The sequence below is a fragment of the Narcine bancroftii genome, chromosome 5 (genome assembly GCF_036971445.1).
Source record: "Narcine bancroftii isolate sNarBan1 chromosome 5, sNarBan1.hap1, whole genome shotgun sequence".
In the NCBI taxonomy this organism is placed as follows: Eukaryota; Metazoa; Chordata; class Chondrichthyes; order Torpediniformes; family Narcinidae; genus Narcine; species Narcine bancroftii.
The window spans coordinates 239,851,355-239,870,508 of record NC_091473.1 but is presented as its reverse complement, the minus strand read 5'-3'; the positions used below and the strand labels follow the sequence as shown (position 1 = coordinate 239,870,508).

The 19,154-nt window shown below is 41.9% G+C and overlaps 1 protein-coding gene across 3 annotated transcripts in view; it reads right to left on the bottom strand.

Annotated features, from left to right (window-relative positions):
- Nucleotides 1-19,154, bottom strand: part of kif21b (kinesin family member 21B) — a 217,739-nt gene that overhangs the window by 124,994 nt on the left and 73,591 nt on the right. Inside the window, exon 1 of one of the 3 annotated variants that reach the window (XM_069941775.1) lies at nucleotides 9,628-9,941. The exons of the other annotated variants lie outside the window; for them this stretch is intronic. Coding sequence (XP_069797876.1) covers nucleotides 9,628-9,671 — 44 coding nt within the window. The 5' untranslated portion in view covers nucleotides 9,672-9,941. Of the gene's footprint in view, nucleotides 1-9,627; nucleotides 9,942-19,154 lie in introns of those variants that run through there. 3 annotated transcript variants of the gene reach the window in all.

Below are 19,154 nucleotides of genomic sequence, written 5' to 3'. Positions count from 1 at the left end.
GATGGCGGACCTGCCCTCCCAGCGTTCCTTGCAGCAGAGAAAGGAATGTATGCACGGAGTGCTCATCAAGCACTCATGGAGGTGTTTCTCTCCCCACCCACTGCTGTAACTTTCCCACAGTTCTTTAGACATTTATAAAGGTTTATTTAGGTCGACAAAGTTTATGCTTTCTTTTTAATCTTTTGTACTCTTCACACTCCTGCACTCATGCAAAAACATAATCAAATGTGTCACTACTTCATCCCTGGATAGTCCATGTCCCTTTAACATTGGGCTAATCTGCATGCTCACGGACAAGTTTCTCTTGTGTCTTGGTGTGAGCTTGCAGGCGCCTCAGATTGAAGAGACTGCCATCCGTGCGGTACCGGATGTAAACAGCGTCTTCATTGTTGGGGTCTTTCATGGCTTGGTTCAGCATCATGCTGAAGAAGATTGAAAAGAGGGTTGGTGCGAGAACACAGCCTTGCTTCACGCCATTGTTAATGGAGAAGGGTTCAGAGAGCTCATTTGTCCGTGAACTACTCTTTGCAGATGATGCCGCTTTAGTTGCCCATTCAGAGCCAGCTCTTCAGCGCTTGACGTCCTGCTTTGCGGAAACTGCCAAAATGTTTGGCCTGGAAGTCAGCCTGAAGAAAACTGAGGTCCTCCATCAGCCAGCTCCCCACCATGACTACCAGCCCCCCCACATCTCCATCGGGCACACAAAACTCAAAACGGTCAACCAGTTTACCTATCTCGGCTGCACCATTTCATCAGATGCAAGGATCGACAATGAGATAGACAACAGACTCGCCAAGGCAAATAGCGCCTTTGGAAGACTACACAAAAGAGTCTGGAAAAACAACCAACTGAAAAACCTCACAAAGATAAGCGTATACAGAGCCGTTGTCATACCCACACTCCTGTTCGGCTCCGAATCATGGGTCCTCTACCGGCACCACCTACGGCTCCTAGAACGCTTCCACCAGCGTTGTCTCCGCTCCATCCTCAACATCCATTGGAGCGCTCACACCCCTAACGTCGAGGTACTCGAGATGGCAGAGGTCGACAGCATCGAGTCCACGCTGCTGAAGATCCAGCTGCGCTGGATGGGTCACGTCTCCAGAATGGAGGACCATCGCCTTCCCAAGATCGTATTATATGGCGAGCTCTCCACTGGCCACCGTGACAGAGGTGCACCAAAGAAAAGGTACAAGGACTGCCTAAAGAAATCTCTTGGTGCCTGCCACATTGACCACCGCCAGTGGGCTGATAACGCCTCAAACCGTGCATCTTGGCGCCTCACAGTTTGGCGGGCAGCAGCCTCCTTTGAAAAAGACCGCAGAGCCCACCTCACTGACAAAAGGCAAAGGAGGAAAAACCCAACACCCAACCCCAACCAACCAATTTTCCCTTGCAACCGCTGCAATCGTGTCTGCCTGTCCCGCATCGGACTGGTCAGCCACAAACGAGCCTGCAGCTGACGTGGACTTTTTACCCCCTCCATAAATCTTCGTCCGCGAAGCCAAGCCAAAGAAAAAAGAATCTGCATGCAGACATCAGTTGACGCTGGGGATGATCCAACCTAGTGTGTAAGGGGCTGACGCTTCAGGGCCCAGACCTGAATCTTTGGGTACCCTTTATTTCGTATGGATGCCACATGAGTTTCTCCAGCACATTTGTGCATTGTACTGGACCCCAGCATCTGCAAATTTTCTTGTTTAACTCAACCGAGGCGGCAGTACAGATTATCAATGTTGTGCTCTGCAGAACTAGCTACAGTACCACAACAGGTTTAATGAGTTGAAAGGGACTGCTATTTGCACTAACCCGGTTTTCTAAATTTAAATTTAGACATACAGCACGGTAACACTCCCTTCCGGCCCATAAGCCCATGCCGCCCAAATACCCCAATTAACCTACAACCCCCTGTACACTTCAAAGGGTGGGAGGAAACGGGAGCACCCGGAGGAAACCCACGAGGACACGGGCAGAATGTACAAATTCGAGCCCAGTTGCTGGTGCTGTAAAAGCGTTGCACTAACCGTTACGCTAAATGTGCTGAACTAGATAGAATACCACAAAAGGCTTAAGGACTTGAAAGTGATTGCCATGTAGCCTAACTCAGGTCTCATGCTATTCCTCTGAGCTCTCTGTAGCACGCTCCTTATTCCCACCTCTGATTTCCTTCTCTGATTACCAGCATTTTCACTGATCACCATGGCATACATTTCTCCATTTCCTTTTGCTCTTCATGCCTCCAACAACTATAAATACATCAGCACCACAATTCTAAACCAGCCATCTCAACACCACCGCACCCCGGCGGCGGGGGGGGGGGGCACAGCACATTTAAATAAAAGCTTTGTTTTCTTTTCACCCTCATGCAACGCAAATTCTTTTTAATGCTTTTATGTAGTTGGTAAGAGAGAAATATGGGAAAAAAAACAAAACTTGACTCCTTCACAGGGAAAACTTTGAGCAGCATCCTGGGAGCCACATCTGGAAAAAAAAAAGAATGCTCCAGAAAGGTAGATTTTCCATTTAATTGCCCCTCATCTCCACCAGACTAACATTAATCATCTTTGTTCTTTGCCGCAAGCCAAGCTTGTTGCAAAGACTGAAAGACTGGGAGCAGCCGAGCATCGGAGAAGGGAGATTCGACATTCATGTTCTCACCTCAAAACATGATGCTGCTGTGGAGAGAGCACAGGCCAGTACTCTCTACAGCATGGAGTAAAATTGCAGGATGTATCCTGCAGAGTTCTTGGTAAACCATCTCACTGAAATCTCAGAGAACTCCACGAATGACTGAATCCAGCTGTTTCAAACAACCACACACTTGTTTCTGTTCATCAATGGCAATAAATATGAACCTTTCCCGCTCTTCCCTTACATGTGAAGCAGCTGAAAGGACACAAGAGGTAGAAGTGGGTGTTATAAATGAGCCCAGAGGGCCATATAAAATTACGCTATGTTTTGTGGATATACCTGGAATAACCTCAACTGGTTAAAAATCAGATTTCAAATCACTAGAAGACAATTTGGGAGTCTGAAGTTACAGTAGGGGTGAAACCTTCAATTTTAGGATTAAAAATTATTTAATTGAAAGATGTTATGTGATCACCATGCCTAAATACAACACGATATGCAACTGAATTTATTAATTGCACACTGGTGATTTCATTTGCTGTAATCAACATTAGCTCAACAAGACTGCAATCAGACGCCATCTGGTACTTCCTTAGTCCTGGGTAGTGTAAAAGGAATGAAACCAAATGGTGCCACAGTTGGTGAATTAGAGAATCAAACGTAGGCCAAATAATCAACACTGACACAAAAGCAGCTCCTGACGCAGTTCACCTCATATTGGGCTTAAAAATTATACAGTGTGGTTCCAGTGATGCACTTTTATTCAAGGACTATTGTTCCCCATGGTTAAATTCTCTGACACTAATCACTGTATTACAATCTCTCTCTTCCTCCCCTCTCCTTTCCCCTCCCCCACTCAGCTGATTTACGCAAGAATAAAAGCTGGCATTATGATTAGCTTACAGGTTAGGATTTTTTCCTTCTGAATTGTTTTATAAACATTCAAATACTGTAGTACTCAATAATTATCGCACAATTACCTGTGCAAATTACATTCCTTGACAAAAGTTTTGTATTTTATTTATATGCATGTGGAACTAAAATACAGTAAACCCCTGATATGTGGCACCTATGGGGATTGGTAGATGCCGGATAAGTGAATTTTCCAGTTGCTTGAGACTCTCTTAAAATGACCAATACACCTGCATTAAAAATAAACAGTTTAAAAGAAAAAAAATACTGAATTGACATTAAACAAACTTCACTGGCATGAATATATAAACCTTAAAGCATTTTTACTTTATTTTCAGTCAAATTCTTTGAAAGCATTTAACTGTCGCTGCAGTTGCAAGTTCCTCCCCCCCCCCCCCACCCACCCCCCCGCCCCATGGAGCCACACAAAAGATGAAGTGTAGTGTCTACTGTCCATGATAAGGCCGCTCGGAGGCAGGCTTTTTAACTGTGACACATTGGAACAAATTCATAGCGAAGTCCAGAGGCAGTTTAAACTGTTTATTAATAAACACAAAAAGGGCTCATGAAGTGACATGGTTGATGTACGAAATGTGATAACCACTGTGGGTACGTCCATGGTATCGTGGTAACATTCAACAGAAAATATCGGACCCCTACTCACGCTCCCCACATCTGTACCACCATAGCAGTTAATTCGGGCTAACCATGCCCCAACCCCGCCAAATCCCTACCCATGCGCCAAAAATCGAAGTGAATAGTGCATGTGCACCAGAAGAAACAGAAGGTGTGCAGCCTCTGGAACCTGGGACCCTGCCATCGCCCGCAGCTAAACCCACAACAATAAACAGCACACCTTTGGCTCCTACACGAACAATATTATAGATAATTAACCCCCACCTCCACCGCAGGTTTACAGATAAAGCCTCTGACTGGGGCAATTCTTACTAAGCAGCGATAAGGAGACACTTCAAGGGTGTTCACCCCAATGGCGAGTGGCATCAACCTGTTCTTCATCCTAAGTGAAGGCATTGCTGTTTCATACAACTTTATTCAAACAGCTGCTACGAGCAAAGCACGACCAAGGCCCTCCGCTGGCTAAATATTTGCTCCAATCTTCCCCAAAGGTTTATGTGTGACTTCAGAGAACATTTACAACTTTAAACTTTGTGTTTTTTTTTACCTGTTAATTTATTCTTATTTATTTTAATTTTTTAAATTTATTTTCCTCGACATTTTGCCAGTTGCTTGAGGCTGCCAATTGCTTGAATTCTGGATATCAGAGGTTTTACTGAACTTCAGTACAATGATACAAATAACATTAAAAATCTCAAATATTAACTACATTTTTTTCTCCCATCGATTTTTATTATTTCATATTTTCAACATCTGCAGTTCATTCATATTTAAGTATGCCTCAATGGACAAATTATGGGTTTTTTTTTAGATCTTTACTCCTACGTTTGGAGCTATAAAACTGGTCATTTGAAACACTGCATTTCAGTCATGCTGTGCATTGTCTGACCTGGCAAAGGAGCCTTTGTTTTAGTGAAGATGTCAAATGAAATTTCAGAATGAGCCAGCTCCCACCTGTGTTCAAAATATTTGTCAGAATTATGTAACCTTTAGGGTGTCACTTCAGTAGAGTTTTGCTGCTTACTCCGGACTTGTGTTTATCACTGCTAAATTGGCATTTAATGTACATCTTGTACTGCCCTTGAACTGAGTGCCTTTCTTACCCATTTCAAGAGGGAACCACTGAGATTAAGGTCAGACCATGATTTTTTTTTCTGGCAGACACATAAACCAAATTTTAAAAATGTAAAAATCCTTCAGTGTCTCAGCCATCATTAAACGCCCCCAGATAATGCACATCTCACAAGTGTAAAATGTTATGATCTGAGTCAATTGTTCATCATAATAACAAACTGATGAATCCTAAAGTGACTGTCAGGCTGTCCATTAAAATTTTGAAATGTTTCAAATGTTTCTGTTCTGCTGTACTTAAAATCAAGATTATAAGTGTAATAAGTGTGATCGAGGCAAGGTCTTGAAAATTTCTATACAAGGACATTCTGACAGGAGGGAAAGACATATAGTATATGAATATATAAATTGTTGGAAGGCATATAAATCAGTCAAAGCTGCACTGCCTGCACTACACCCCTTAGTAAAACCAGGACTCCTTACTGTTCATTTAAAAAAATAAAGAAGCACTCAAACTGAGAATTAAAAGTTTTTTTTTGTAATTAGTTCAATTTAAGATCCAACATGAAATACACTAAACAACAAAACTTTACTTTGCAAGCCATGTGCTTGAGATTAAACACTGAAGATCTTCAGCGATCCTTTTTGTGCCAATTAGTTAGATAAACTTACACACAATGGGAGTACAAAAATTAGGTTCAAAGTCAACAGCAGGCCTACATCCTTCCTGAAACTGCATTATTACTGTCACTTCCTGATTTTTTACCATGCAACCCTGAGAGTGACGATCGGAAGTAATGATTGCACATGGAATCAGTTAGAAACGACGTACTTTAAATATATTATCAGACCTACACCTGACAAAGTCATTTCAATTATCATACAAGGTGTTTGATTATACTTAATAGGAAATGGGGGTGGTGCAATGAAGAACTATTAACCAAGGCTGATGACATTTCTTAACCCTTTTTTCAGCCATAACTTCTTGGGAGCACAGCCAACTCAAAGGATACCTAATTTTATCTTTTTTTTTGTTACGAACACACCAATGAACGCAAGCAGGATAAAACGTTTGTCGGATCACATCGAAGAACTTTTCCAGCCGCTAATTATTAGTTAAAAAGACATTACTTCCTCTCAACATCTTTTTAGTGTCTATACCTTCTAATGCAAATAATTAATGAGAGCTCTTGTTAATAATTTAACATTTTCTTTGTAAAATGTTCCACTCTCACTGGCAATAATTGCAATGCAATTTTTTGAGACAATTGCAACCTATCACCAACCCCAATAGCTCAGCAAAATCCCCAAATTACACCATCAGATAAACTAATAAATGTCATTCACTTCTTCCAGGAAAGTGTCCCCAGCGTCAAGGCCCTAACTGCACTCATTGGATAGAGTTTGTCATTCAAATACCTGACACCAGACTGCTAAAGCCACTCTGCTATGTTAAGAGATTACCAGGCAAGCAAATTAAAGAATCAAAAGACATTCTAAACACTTCCTTGAAAGCAAAAGGTAACACCCCCATCAACTTCTGGAGTCCCAATTGCCACTCAAGGGTTGAACTGACGACTTCAATGCGCTGGGTCTGCATTGAAGCCCCGAATAATGTATTGATTCACACACTGTTCAACTGCCAATCTCATCAAATATTCCTTGCATCACTGCAGTGAAGTGAGTCCCAGATCAGCTGACTCCACAAATGGAGTGGAAGGAAATTATCCTCAGTTTCAAGGGTCCACCTGAAAACAGAATGCTGAACAAACTGGAACCCCATATTTTTAAAGCTGTGCAGGATGTGATACAAATTCAAGCCTAAAGATGCATGAAGAAAAATTATATGGTGTAAAAAGCTTTTATTTCAAACTAAAATGTTACTTTCAAATGGGTTTACTTGTAAATTAGGAACTTGGATGTCACTTAATAAGGACGAGTCATTCATTAATCAAGTTGAACTACAGTAATTAAGATGCTGATGGATCAAATCCTGGTGTTAAATTAGCATTAAGAAGATTTATTTCTTCAATAAATGAACTCCTCCCCCCATAATGAGCTTTATTGTCATACTGCATAATGCTATCCTTGTTCAAGATGTTCAATCCAATGCGGAAAGCTAGCAATCATTTGCCAAAATATATCTCATTTTAGCACGATTTTGATCCCTTTTTTTTTTACACACACTGGAAAGGAGCAGACCCATGAGTCTGAATTACAATATTAACATTCAGCTGTAAGGTGTGTGTATGGTCAAACCACGTGATTAAAGTGTAGGATGAAGAAGTTTCATGATGGGCAAGACAAAGGAAGGCACTATTCTGGGTGTGTTCAGTCTATGAAATAATCTATGTATTATCCATCTGGTAGAGTGAACTGAAATTGTAACGATTTCAGGGGAAAGCTGCTAAATTCAAGCAGGGAGAGGGCACGAATTAAATATACTGAATTCTATACACCTTCCTTTTCATGTCATCTCCTGCTGTCTCGATTAAATCCTTAGCATGAAGTAACTAGTTTATTTCTTCCTATTGACAATGTTCCTGGGCAAAACGTTCCTACCCATGTATGCAGTCTTTGTTCTTATCTTACCCTGTCCAATAGAAAATGTAATTGCTTTCAGGTTCAAAGGGAACGGCATAATCACTCCAGATTATGAACATTTGTCATGCCTGCTGCCAAATAATTCTTCACTGGTCAGCATGAAAATATAACTGGCACTTTTGAGAGGATGGGAGAGTCAAGAAGCAATAACAAAAAAAAATAAGATACACTAGAACCTCTTTCACAGCTTACTCCTAATTACAATCATATCAGACCTGGAGGCAAGCAAAATTGAATGACTTCCCTCGTCACACGCAGGAGATCCCCTTCCCACATTTGTGGTCCAATTCTGTTCCCTCACCACTCGAACTGCCTCACCACTTGGATGAACAAAGACGGAAGAGGGAAAACAGGTTGCATTTTATTTTCATTTGAAATAAAGAAATGCCCCAAGAAGTACCTACCCCGAGCCCATTTTCACAACCCAGGTTTTGATGGAAGCAGATATTAAATGCACAAACACCCAATATTTGGGGGTGGGGTGGGGGTGGAGAGAGACATTCAATGTCAAGGCAAACACTCAGGTCACCTGCAACCTTATGCCAAAATGCAACCAGATGACACAATACCTTCAGAATATATATGGGGGGCGGGGGGGGGAATCAATTAAAGTTCTGTCACGACTCAAGGCTGGGATGGAAACACAAAGCACAATACCTTCAAAGGGGGTGGAGAGAGACATTCAATGTCAAGGCAAACATTCAGGTCACCTGCAACCTTATGCTAAAATGCAACCTGATGACATAATACCTTCAGAATATATATGGGGGGGGGGGGGGGGGAAGAGGATGCAGATCAATTAAAGTTCTGTCGAGACTCAAGGCTGGGATGGAAACAAAAAGCACAATACCTTCAAGGGGGTGGAGAGAGACATTCAATGTCAAGGCAAACATTCAGGTCACCTGCAACCTTATGCCAAAATGCAACCAGATGACACGATACCTTCAGAATATATGGGGGGGGGGGAGGATGCAGATCAATTAAAGTTCTGTCGAGACTCAAGGCTGGGATGGAACACAAAGCACAATAGCTTCAAAGGGGGTGTGGAGAGAGACATTCAATGTCAAGGCAAACACTCAGGTCACCTGCAACCTTATGCCAAAATGCAACCAGATGACACAATACCTTCAGAATATATATGGGGGGGGGGGGGGGAATCAATTAAAGTTCTGTCACGACTCAAGGCTGGGATGGAAACACAAAGCACAATACCTTCAAAGGGGGTGGAGAGAGACATTCAATGTCAAGGCAAACATTCAGGTCACCTGCAACCTTATGCCAAAATGCAACCAGATGACACAATACCTTCAGAATATATATGGGGGGGGGGGGGGGAATCAATTAAAGTTCTGTCACGACTCAAGGCTGGGATGGAAACACAAAGCACAATACCTTCAAAGGGGGTGGAGAGAGACATTCAATGTCAAGGCAAACACTCAGGTCGCCTGCAACCTTATGCCAAAATGCAACCAGATGACACGATACCTTCAGAATATATGGGGGGGGGGGGGGAGAATGCAGATCAATTAAAGTTCTGTCGCGACTCAAGGCTGGGATGGAAACACAAAGCCCAATGCAATGGCTTCCTGACTCTCACTTGTCACTTTGTGTCGTTCTCTCGTCCCCTCTGAATTCTGAATTTACCTTGAAATGTGGCTTTAGAGGAATAGATGTGCTGCCCCCCCCCCCCCCCCCCACCCCCCGAATTTCGTTCCAGTGCGCACGACAATAAATGCGGGACGAATTGACCCCGATAATAAATCGTGCCTTCACCTTAAAGCGACTTTGACACTGCAGCCGCCTTGATGCGTCGCCATGATCGAGTGCAAGCGTGCGCGATCCACCCTTCATTCACATGAACGATCGAGCCGGCCCCGAGCTCCTCAGTGGCCGCTTTCGGAGGTGCGAGGTCCGAATTCAGGTGCATTGACCCCAGCCCTTGAGCCGTGTCATCGGGCAGCGGCCGCGTCCCCGGCGCGATCGCATCTGCAACATCCTTCGGGTGTTACATTGTATCCGCGGCGAGTCCGCGAACGCAACATCCACAGCAGCCCGGGGAGCTGATTGCCAGGCAACCGAGCTCGCCGCCTGGCCGGGAGGGAGGGCGGGCTTCCTCCGTGATTGGCGTCGCGTGAGCCACTCGGAGCCCGGCGACGCTCTGGGTGGGCCGGCCCAGGGACGGGCTCGTCCAATCGCAGGCGAGGGAGAAGGGAAGACGGACAGCTTCACTGGCGAGAGCTTAAAAAAAGGGAACTCTCATCAGAAGGTTTCAATTCTGCTCAGTTTCAAGAGATCTGCATGGTTAAAAAAAAAATTGTTGGGTTTCTTACGTATGGTGGGGTTGCATTGAACCAAGCAAGTCTTATTTGTAAATGCAAAAGTATTATCTCTGCAGGCTAAACCGTCCAAAGGATTGGTGCCAAGGACAACTAACTCACTCTTTTGTGGGCTCGGGATTAGCAATGTCTTGAAGGCACGTAGACAGCTTTGCATTGTGCAGGCCATCTTGATGCTGAAAAGTTTTTGTTTTGTAGCATTGATTTAAAAAAAAGAGTACAAATGCTGCAAAGCCATGTCTCTATATATTAATGAGAACTCAAGAGGTAATGATGGAGCAAATGCATTTCGCTGGCCATGGCCACAATGATCTTGTGCCCAGCACACAAAGCAAACCAAACAAAAATGGAGCATAAACTCTTTTTTAGGGCTGGAAAATAAATGGAGAAACCCCTGCCTCAGTTTAAACCTTTGTCAGAATCGCTGGAGTTCTACACTCAGATGTGGGCTCCAGACAGTGCGAAAGATACATTACCTGGAATGATCTACCATTTAATAAGACATTGCATTCCAGACAGCACAAAAGATACATTACCTGGAATGATCTACCATTTAATAAGACATTGCATTCCAGACAGCACGAAAGATACATTACCTGGAATGATCTACCATTTAATAAGATGTTGCATTCCAGACAGCACGAAAGATACACTACCTGGAATGATCTACCATTTAATAAGATGTTGCATTCCAGACAGCACGAAAGATACATTACCTGGAATGATCAAGCATTTAATAAGATGTTGCATTCCAGACAGCACGAAAGATACATTACCTGGAATGATCTACCATTTAATAAGATGTTGCATTCCAGACAGCACAAAAGATACATTACCTGGAATGATCTACCATTTAATAAGATGTTGCATTCCAGACAGCACGAAAGATACATTACCTGGAATAATCTACCATTTAATAAGATGTTGCATTCCAGACAGCACGAAAGATACATTACCTGGAATGATCTACCATTTAATAAAGACATTGCATTCCAGACAGCACGAAAGATACATTATCTGGAATGATCCACCATTTAATACATCAATGGGGATGTAATCGAATCTAGCCGTCGGAAACAATTCAGTGGAGTCAAACAGCAAACCTTCAGTCAACTCATTCATGCCAACCAATATGGTACTCTGGTTCATTCAAATTCCCTGCCCTTGCTCTATATTTACCGCCCCCCCCCCCCCCCACCTCTTATCTATAAATCTATCCAAAATGTAGGCTAAATACAGAGGAGAAAAAAAGAGTCTGCCGAGTTTCTGCATAATTATGTTTTTACAGGGGGAAAGAAAAAGTCCTTTCTTTTCTAAATCCAGAATTATTAGTAGGTGGAATAATCTAAAAACACAGAAATTTGGACAAGGAAGGTGATATTATTGTCGAGTAATAAAACAGATCTAATATTACACAATATTATATTTAATCCGCCATAAGGCAGACAAAGATTCACCATCAGCAGAAATTGCCTGGTGCCTCTTACAGTCAGAGAAAGAAGCCAAAAGAGATTCCTTTCAGTGACACTAAGTGCCCATGGATTTGCATCCAGCCCTCCTATATCTTGAGCTCCAGATCCAAACATCCAACACAATCAGGGAGCCTTCAGCACCCGAAGCCCCTCAGGAGTCCTTCCTACACTCGGCATCTTCTCACATCCCAGTTCCAAAACCTGGTACCTCTTCAGCCAGCCTCGAACCGACCTCCAATACTCTATGGAAATATGTTTGATGGATGGAAATCATTAATGCAATGAATGGATGTTAACCACTAGTACCAATGGATCTCAGTATACAGACTGATCAATCAGATATCATTTAGTGGTGAAATGAACTGCTGTATTTCAATGTCAATGGAACCAAAAATTATGAAGGTTGGTGAACCAACCTTGGATTTTACCCAGAATATTTATGCCAGCTACAAAATTCACATTAGGAAGACCATATATTTCAGCATTTAAATCAAGTCGTAAAACCATAAAAACAAAACTCAAAAAGGATGGGTTGGCTTATACACCGGATATACTTTTGAATTCTTAAATTCACCGATTGATATCGATTCAACAAACAAGTTGATACTGGAAGCACCTCCCCCACCGCTGGGAATGCTGCACCAAGACACCTCCCCACCGCTGGGCACTGCCATAACCGCTCCTACCTGGGACCCTGAGGGCACAGTCACTGCCTCCACCTGGTAGGCCAAGGTTCCTGCTCCTGCCTAGAGCACAATATTGCCGCTCCAGCTCCTTGGGCCATCGTTATTGCCATCTAGTAGTCCAAGGTTTTTTTTTTCAAACTTACCTAATTTACAGCTTTGTTACTTGTGATTGGGCTGTTTTAAAAAGATTTTTGGGTTGTTCCTGGAAGGCCAGGACAACCCAAGAAATGGGCTCAACTTATATGCTGGATATACCATAAAACCCTTAAAATTAGGCTGAAAAATGGGGGTTGATATACACTGGTCATCTTAAATGCTAAAATATATGGTAAATATGATTTTATCATTCTTAAATGAGGAATGAAATAAGGTTGCTTTCCATCATTCATAATATTCAATATCCGGTAAAGTTATGTTTACTGTTAAAGGTGGCACTAAATAGCATGACGATTTAATAGGCAATCACAACATCAGTATTGAGGGCTCATATAAGATAGTCGATATATTGGAAGGATCACAGGAGCAATCAAGCTTACAGTTTTCCTTTCATTTACACTCATGCTCTTCGGTTTACTGCATAATCAGTTTACTTTATCTAATTACATAAAACATGCTATCACATGCAACCCTGAGGATTTTTTTTTATCCAGGTAAGGCAGAATTACCACTTATTGGCAGTGCAAAAAAAAACTGACTCAATGTACACACGTAAACAAATAAAGAAACATAAACCAACTGTCTATGCAATACAGAAAGACGCAAAATAATTAATGTAGTAAAGTAAGAGTCCTTAAATAAGTCCCTCATTGAATTTATTGTTGAAGAATCTGATGGTGGTGGGGTAGCAGCTGTTCCTGAACCTGGTGGTGCAAGTCTTATGATACCTCGACCTCTTTTCTGATGATAGCAGTGAGAACAGAGCATGTGCTGGATGGTGTGCATCCTTGATGATTGCTGATGCTCTTCGACAGCAGCGCTCCCCGTAGATGTTCTCGTTGGCGGGGAAGGGTTTTCGCCTGTGATGTCCTGGGCTGCATCCACTACCTTTTACAGGGCTTTATGCTCAGGCGTACTGGTGACCCCAAACCAGACAGTGATGTAGCCGGTCAGCACACTTTCCACCATATATCTGTAGGAATTTGCGAGGGTTTCCAATGTCATATCAAAACTCCACAAACTCCTATCTATTTACTATTATTAAATCTATAGTGACTGATGTTTTATATTTCTACTTCACGTAATTCTTGTCTGAATGCATTGACATGAGGGTAAGTTTCAGTTAAGTTTTTTTTTCCATTTATCATTATTGCCAAAGCTAATCTGTTCATTGTTTACTAAATCTCTTGAATTTACTTACCACAAAATATATGGAAATCTCATTAAGTTTTAGTAAAATGCTCTCTTGTTTGTTTTAGGCTTTCTGCAATTTCACAGAATTATTTTCTCTTGTAGCTGCAGTTTTCCACCATTAAATCTTTCCAAGAGCAATTAAAAAGCTCACAATTTTATTTCAAAGAGAATTTCTCAAAAGCATATGGATTTCTTTTGATAACACTCTGTGCCAGACATAAATAATTGAGTTTAGAGATTGATACTTTCTGATTGTGAGGTTATTAATGTTGTGATTGGTATGCAGAACAGAGGAAGTCAAAGGCTTCTGTCCTTTGCACCTTACCACCAGCTCACCCACAAGTAAGAAATTTAAATGTTTGCAAGGCAATTTGCTTAAAAACTGGTCTTATACTGGCATGTGGAAAATATTTGCTGATGAAGTTACAACACAAATTAGGCTTTTGCTTTTTCTTTTTCTGTGAAGAACAGTGCCTCCCACAATGGGTTGTGTAGCCACGGGCCATCTTATTTTCTGTCACTTTCTGTGCTGTTTCTACTCTGTCAAACCATTCAGTCTCTCACTTCCTTGTTCTTGTGATTCCTCTAGCATCCTGTTCTGCATTTTTTTTAAATGTCCACTTTGCAGCGATCAAACATGAACCACAGACACAGAGAAGAAAAACAGAAAATGTTGGAACCACGCAGCAGTCAACCAGCATCTGTGGAAGGATTAATTAATTTTCCAGCTCCGCTACTTTTCATCAAAACAGCAGGCAGAGTATACAAGTTCAGTCACTATAATTGCTTGTTGCTAGCATTTTGAAACCCCTCACTGTTCCTCTCTATTATTTGCATCATAAGGTTGTCAAAAGCCCAAAAAAAGTTGATGCATTTTTGGGAAAATAAAAAATATGTTTATTTAGTCCATTCGCAATCTCAGCTCATTTTGATGCTCGTGAGGGAGTTTATGAATTGTAGGGTTTTTTTTTTAAATCTTAATTCAGGGAATGTTGTTACCAGTTTGTGCCAAGCAAGTTCCTCCAAGGGATAATGACTGGATAACCTTTTATTTAATTGTTTGAGGAATAAATAAGTATTGGTGACTTTATTGGAGATCGTTTCACTGCCCTTCAGAGTAGCACCACTTGAGAGAATGGACTGAGGTTTATTTTTGTTCATTGAAAAGCCAGCCCTCCCTTGCCTCTTGATTGTTTCCCTGCATCTAAAACATTCCAATAATTGTGGCCTCCTTGCCTTGTTTTTCCTCATCTCTTCTAATTCACAATTATTTAATGCCTGTAGAATAATCTGAGCTAGCTCGTTAGACGTGGTGTTTATCATGTTCTTCTGTAATATATTTTGTGTTCGATAATTGTTAATTTATCTTTGAGCATTTTGTACACAAAATGTTATTGGCTCTCATTGCACCCTCACATTAAAACAGTACAATCATTAATGGTTGCGAGATGAAGGCAGAAAACCTTTCAGGCTCCCTGCTGCGTAACTTGGTGAGAAATGTGCTGGTTGATGAGATGGATGAGTTTCTTTTGTTTTACTCTGAGATGTATGCTTCCCCCACCGAGGCCCAGCTGTGAACTGCTAAACCTCATTACGTGTAAAGCTGGTCATTTTAAGCAACTGTTGTAGCTCAGCCTAAATTAATCACAGTAGTGCAAAGTGAGTCCCATGGCAAAGGGGACATTTGAATGGCAAAGATTATGGCTGATCGGTTCTGGGGCTGCCTTAATACCAACTAGTCGCACTTCTGTTCATATTAACAAGAAAACATGATGGAAGTACATTATAATTTGGGGGGGAAAAAAGATTTGTCATGTTTGCTGTTGCACATTTATAACAGCTGCTAAGGAAAATGCACAGGTCCATGTTTAAACCACTAGTCCTTTATGAGTTGAGTACCAGCTGTGATTTAATAAAGGATAGCAATAGGTCAGCCACTCTCAGTGAAAGAGAACATGGGGTTTTCTTTAGCGCTGTTTAAAAAAAAAATTACACTGAGGACCAAGGGCAATTGTAAATCAATAAGGAATACAACAGCAGCTTGTATTTACATCATGTCTTATCCACCACAAATCATCTGAATACATTTCACAGGACAGAGTTAAAATAAATAATAGAGAGGTACGAGCAAAAACTTTGACAAGGTATTTAGTTGAGAAAGATAGCGTGTACATAATTGCCAAATAACGTCCTCTTTGTATGGAATGTATAATCTTAATATTGCATAGTCCAAGTGCAAGATTATTGATCAGTATATACAAGCATTGCATTTAAAATACTTGTTCTATGAAAAATTATGTAATCCAGAGGGCAGTGATAGCAGTTACATGATTAAACATACTACCAATGAATACAGACGTTTTTATTTTGGAAATAACAGCACAGTAACAGGCCATTCTGGCCCACGAGGAATTACAGCATTGCAAGGAATTAAGGTCAATGCTGCTTTTATTTTGATAATATTTATCACTTTCCCTTTTGTCTTTAACTTGCCCACTTGGTCATTTATCCTGTCAAGCTGCTCTTCTTCTATCCCTTATTGATTTACAATAGGCCTTGGTCATCTGTGTAATTTTGTACGGAGCTTGAGAAACCCAAATGTTCCCGAATTAATTTCACCTTAATAATTAACAAAAGAAAAAAAAATTTTTGGTCTCAGCTGGTTCTGCTCTATATGCAACTTTCTTAAAATCCCTGAACAAATTAGTGTAACGTGCATTTGTGTCCTTTATTGTGACATTTACAGTAATTTGATATCTATCCTAAGCCAAAACTGTAATTTATTTTGAATGGGGCATGACAGCTTTGGCCAGAGGGACTAATATTTAGTCAATTAACAAGGGATTATAAACAAACCTTTGTGTCTTTCAGACAGTAGCTAAACAGGCACATTTGTACTCGTCTTCTAAGGATGACTACACCAAAGGCAATTGCGACTGAAACTGTCTGTGTCACATCTTGTGATTTTGTTTCAGAATGCTTCTCCAGTTAGAACAAAACAGGAATACCAGTCTGTATCACATCCACCATTCCTGATAACTTCTAAGCCAAGTGTCAGTCATTTTGTTAAAACAGGCTTGTCAACAGCGTAAAATCCATTTTACAGATACGTCATTTGATAAGTTATTGATCCTTATGTTGCAGAGATATGCAGTCCAAAAAAAAATACTCCTCTGGCTTCTGAGACCAAGCTCATTTTTGATCCAGTGAAACACGAAAGTCTGTAGAGGCAGTGATTAAAGTATAAACACAATGCTGGAGAAACTCATCAGGTCACACGGCGTACTTTATATAGCAAAGATAGATACATAACCAACATTTTGGGCCTGAGCCCTTCATCAGTGTATGAGAAAAATGTATGAGGAAATTTTTATGAAAATGTATGAGGAATGTATGAGGAAAATTGCCTTTGGTGTAGCCATCCTTAGAAGATGAGTACAAATGTGCCTGTTTAGCTACTTGCCTGAATAAAATGCTCTGGGGAGGGACAGGGGAGGAGCACAGGCCCATAAGCAGGAAGTAATTGGTGGCTAAAGGAAGGAGGGACCAAGAGAACATTTTGGATTCATTTGGTGGCATATTTTCCACAAACTTCATTTGTTGTTAATGATGTTGGACACCTGAGATCATGAAAAGACACTTTTGAAATGCAAGTCTTTATTTTGCAGTCACACTGGTGAGACCTTTTCTGTTTGTAATATACATTCATGATTTGAGTAAAAATGAAGGTGGTTTCATAAGTAAGTTTACTGATTATATGAAAACTGATAGAAGTGTGGATTGCAAGGAAGGCTGGCCATCTGAGCTCCCAACACCCTGACTGTTGGAAATTTGAGTGGAGAAATGGCAGAAGAATTTAATCAGGACAGGTGTGAAGTGTTTTGCCTTTGGAAGGTCAAATGCAGGAGAATGGTAGAAAGAAGCAGGGCTCACAGTGTCATCGAGAATCAGAGGGATCGAGGGATTCAAGTGCATAGCTCTTGTGGAAAGTTTGGTGGAGAAGGTGCATGCCAGATGTGGCCAAACCACAGCTTGTGAGCGACACGTGGCTCTTTGACATATAATCTGTGGCTCGTGGAAATATGTTGGCTGAGACAGGAATCGTATGGGCCGATTCTCACAATGGAAGTTTTAGAGGACATGGTTTGTGATTGAAAGTATGCCTTGACTCTGGCCCAGCCCGCCCGCCCATCCGTGCTCCCAGCACCCTGCCTGCCCTTCCATCTGAGCTCCCAACTTCCCAATTGCGGACTGGCCACATGGTCCCTACAACCTGCCTGCCATTCCGAGCTCCGGACTGCTTGCTGAATGGCGCCACAACAGTAGACTCTCACATATGCTCCGGCTGTCTGCCTATGTGAGCTCCCAACATCTCGACTGGGACCTCTTACCTAGATCCAAGCCACCCACCTACTGGGGCTACTGATGCCCTGGCCGCCATCCTAGCCAAGCTCCCAACGCCCTGACTGTGGACCCTCGCCTAGGCCCTGGCTGCCCGCCCTCCCATCTGAGCTCCCAAAGCAGTGAACTTAGACTTACCACCTGGTCACAGCTAGCTGGCCATCTGAGCTCCCAATGCTCTGTTGTGGATTTGCCTCCTGATTCCTGCCACCCACCCCCTCATCTAAGATCCTGACGCCCTGACTGTGGACTCTTGCCTTGGTCCTGACTACCTGCCAATCCGAGCTCCCTATACCCCGAATATGGATTTATCAACCAGCCTCAGCCACCCATTTGAGATCCAAAAGCTCCAGCAATGCAGGTACTTACTGCAGTCAAAAGTTTTATGCATTCTGGATGTGAGGAGCTCAGATAGGCAGACAGCCGAGGCCTATGCAAGAGTTTGTGGTTGGGGCATTAGGAGCATTGAGCAGGCAGCATGGTTGGCGTAGTGTTCAGCACAGTACCTTTACAGTGCCAGCACCTGGGACTGGGTTTCGAATGCCATGCTGTCTGTACGTTCTCCCTATGTCTGCGTGGGATTTCCCAGGGACTTTGATTTTCTCCCACCATTCAAAATGTACCAGGGGTTTAGGTTAATTGGATGAAAATTGGGCGATACGGACTCGTGGGCTGAAATGGCCTGTTACTACTAAATTCTACCCTAAAACTTGGTCCACAAAATTTATCTGATTCAGAACATATATACAGATAGACTCCTACTTACAATGTCCCAACATATAATATTTCAAAGTTACATATTTCTGTGAAATCTCTGTTTTTCTCCCCCATGAAATCTCAAGTTTTCCAGCAAAATCTCACATTTTCCGGCAAAATCTCACATTATTTTAACTTAATCTCATGTTATTTCAGATTAATCTCACGCTATTTCAACTTAATCTCACATTATTCCAACTTAATCTCACATTATTGCAACTTAATCTCACGTTATTGCAACTTAATCTCACGTTATTGCAACTTAATCTCACGTTATTTCAACTTGATCTCACGCTATT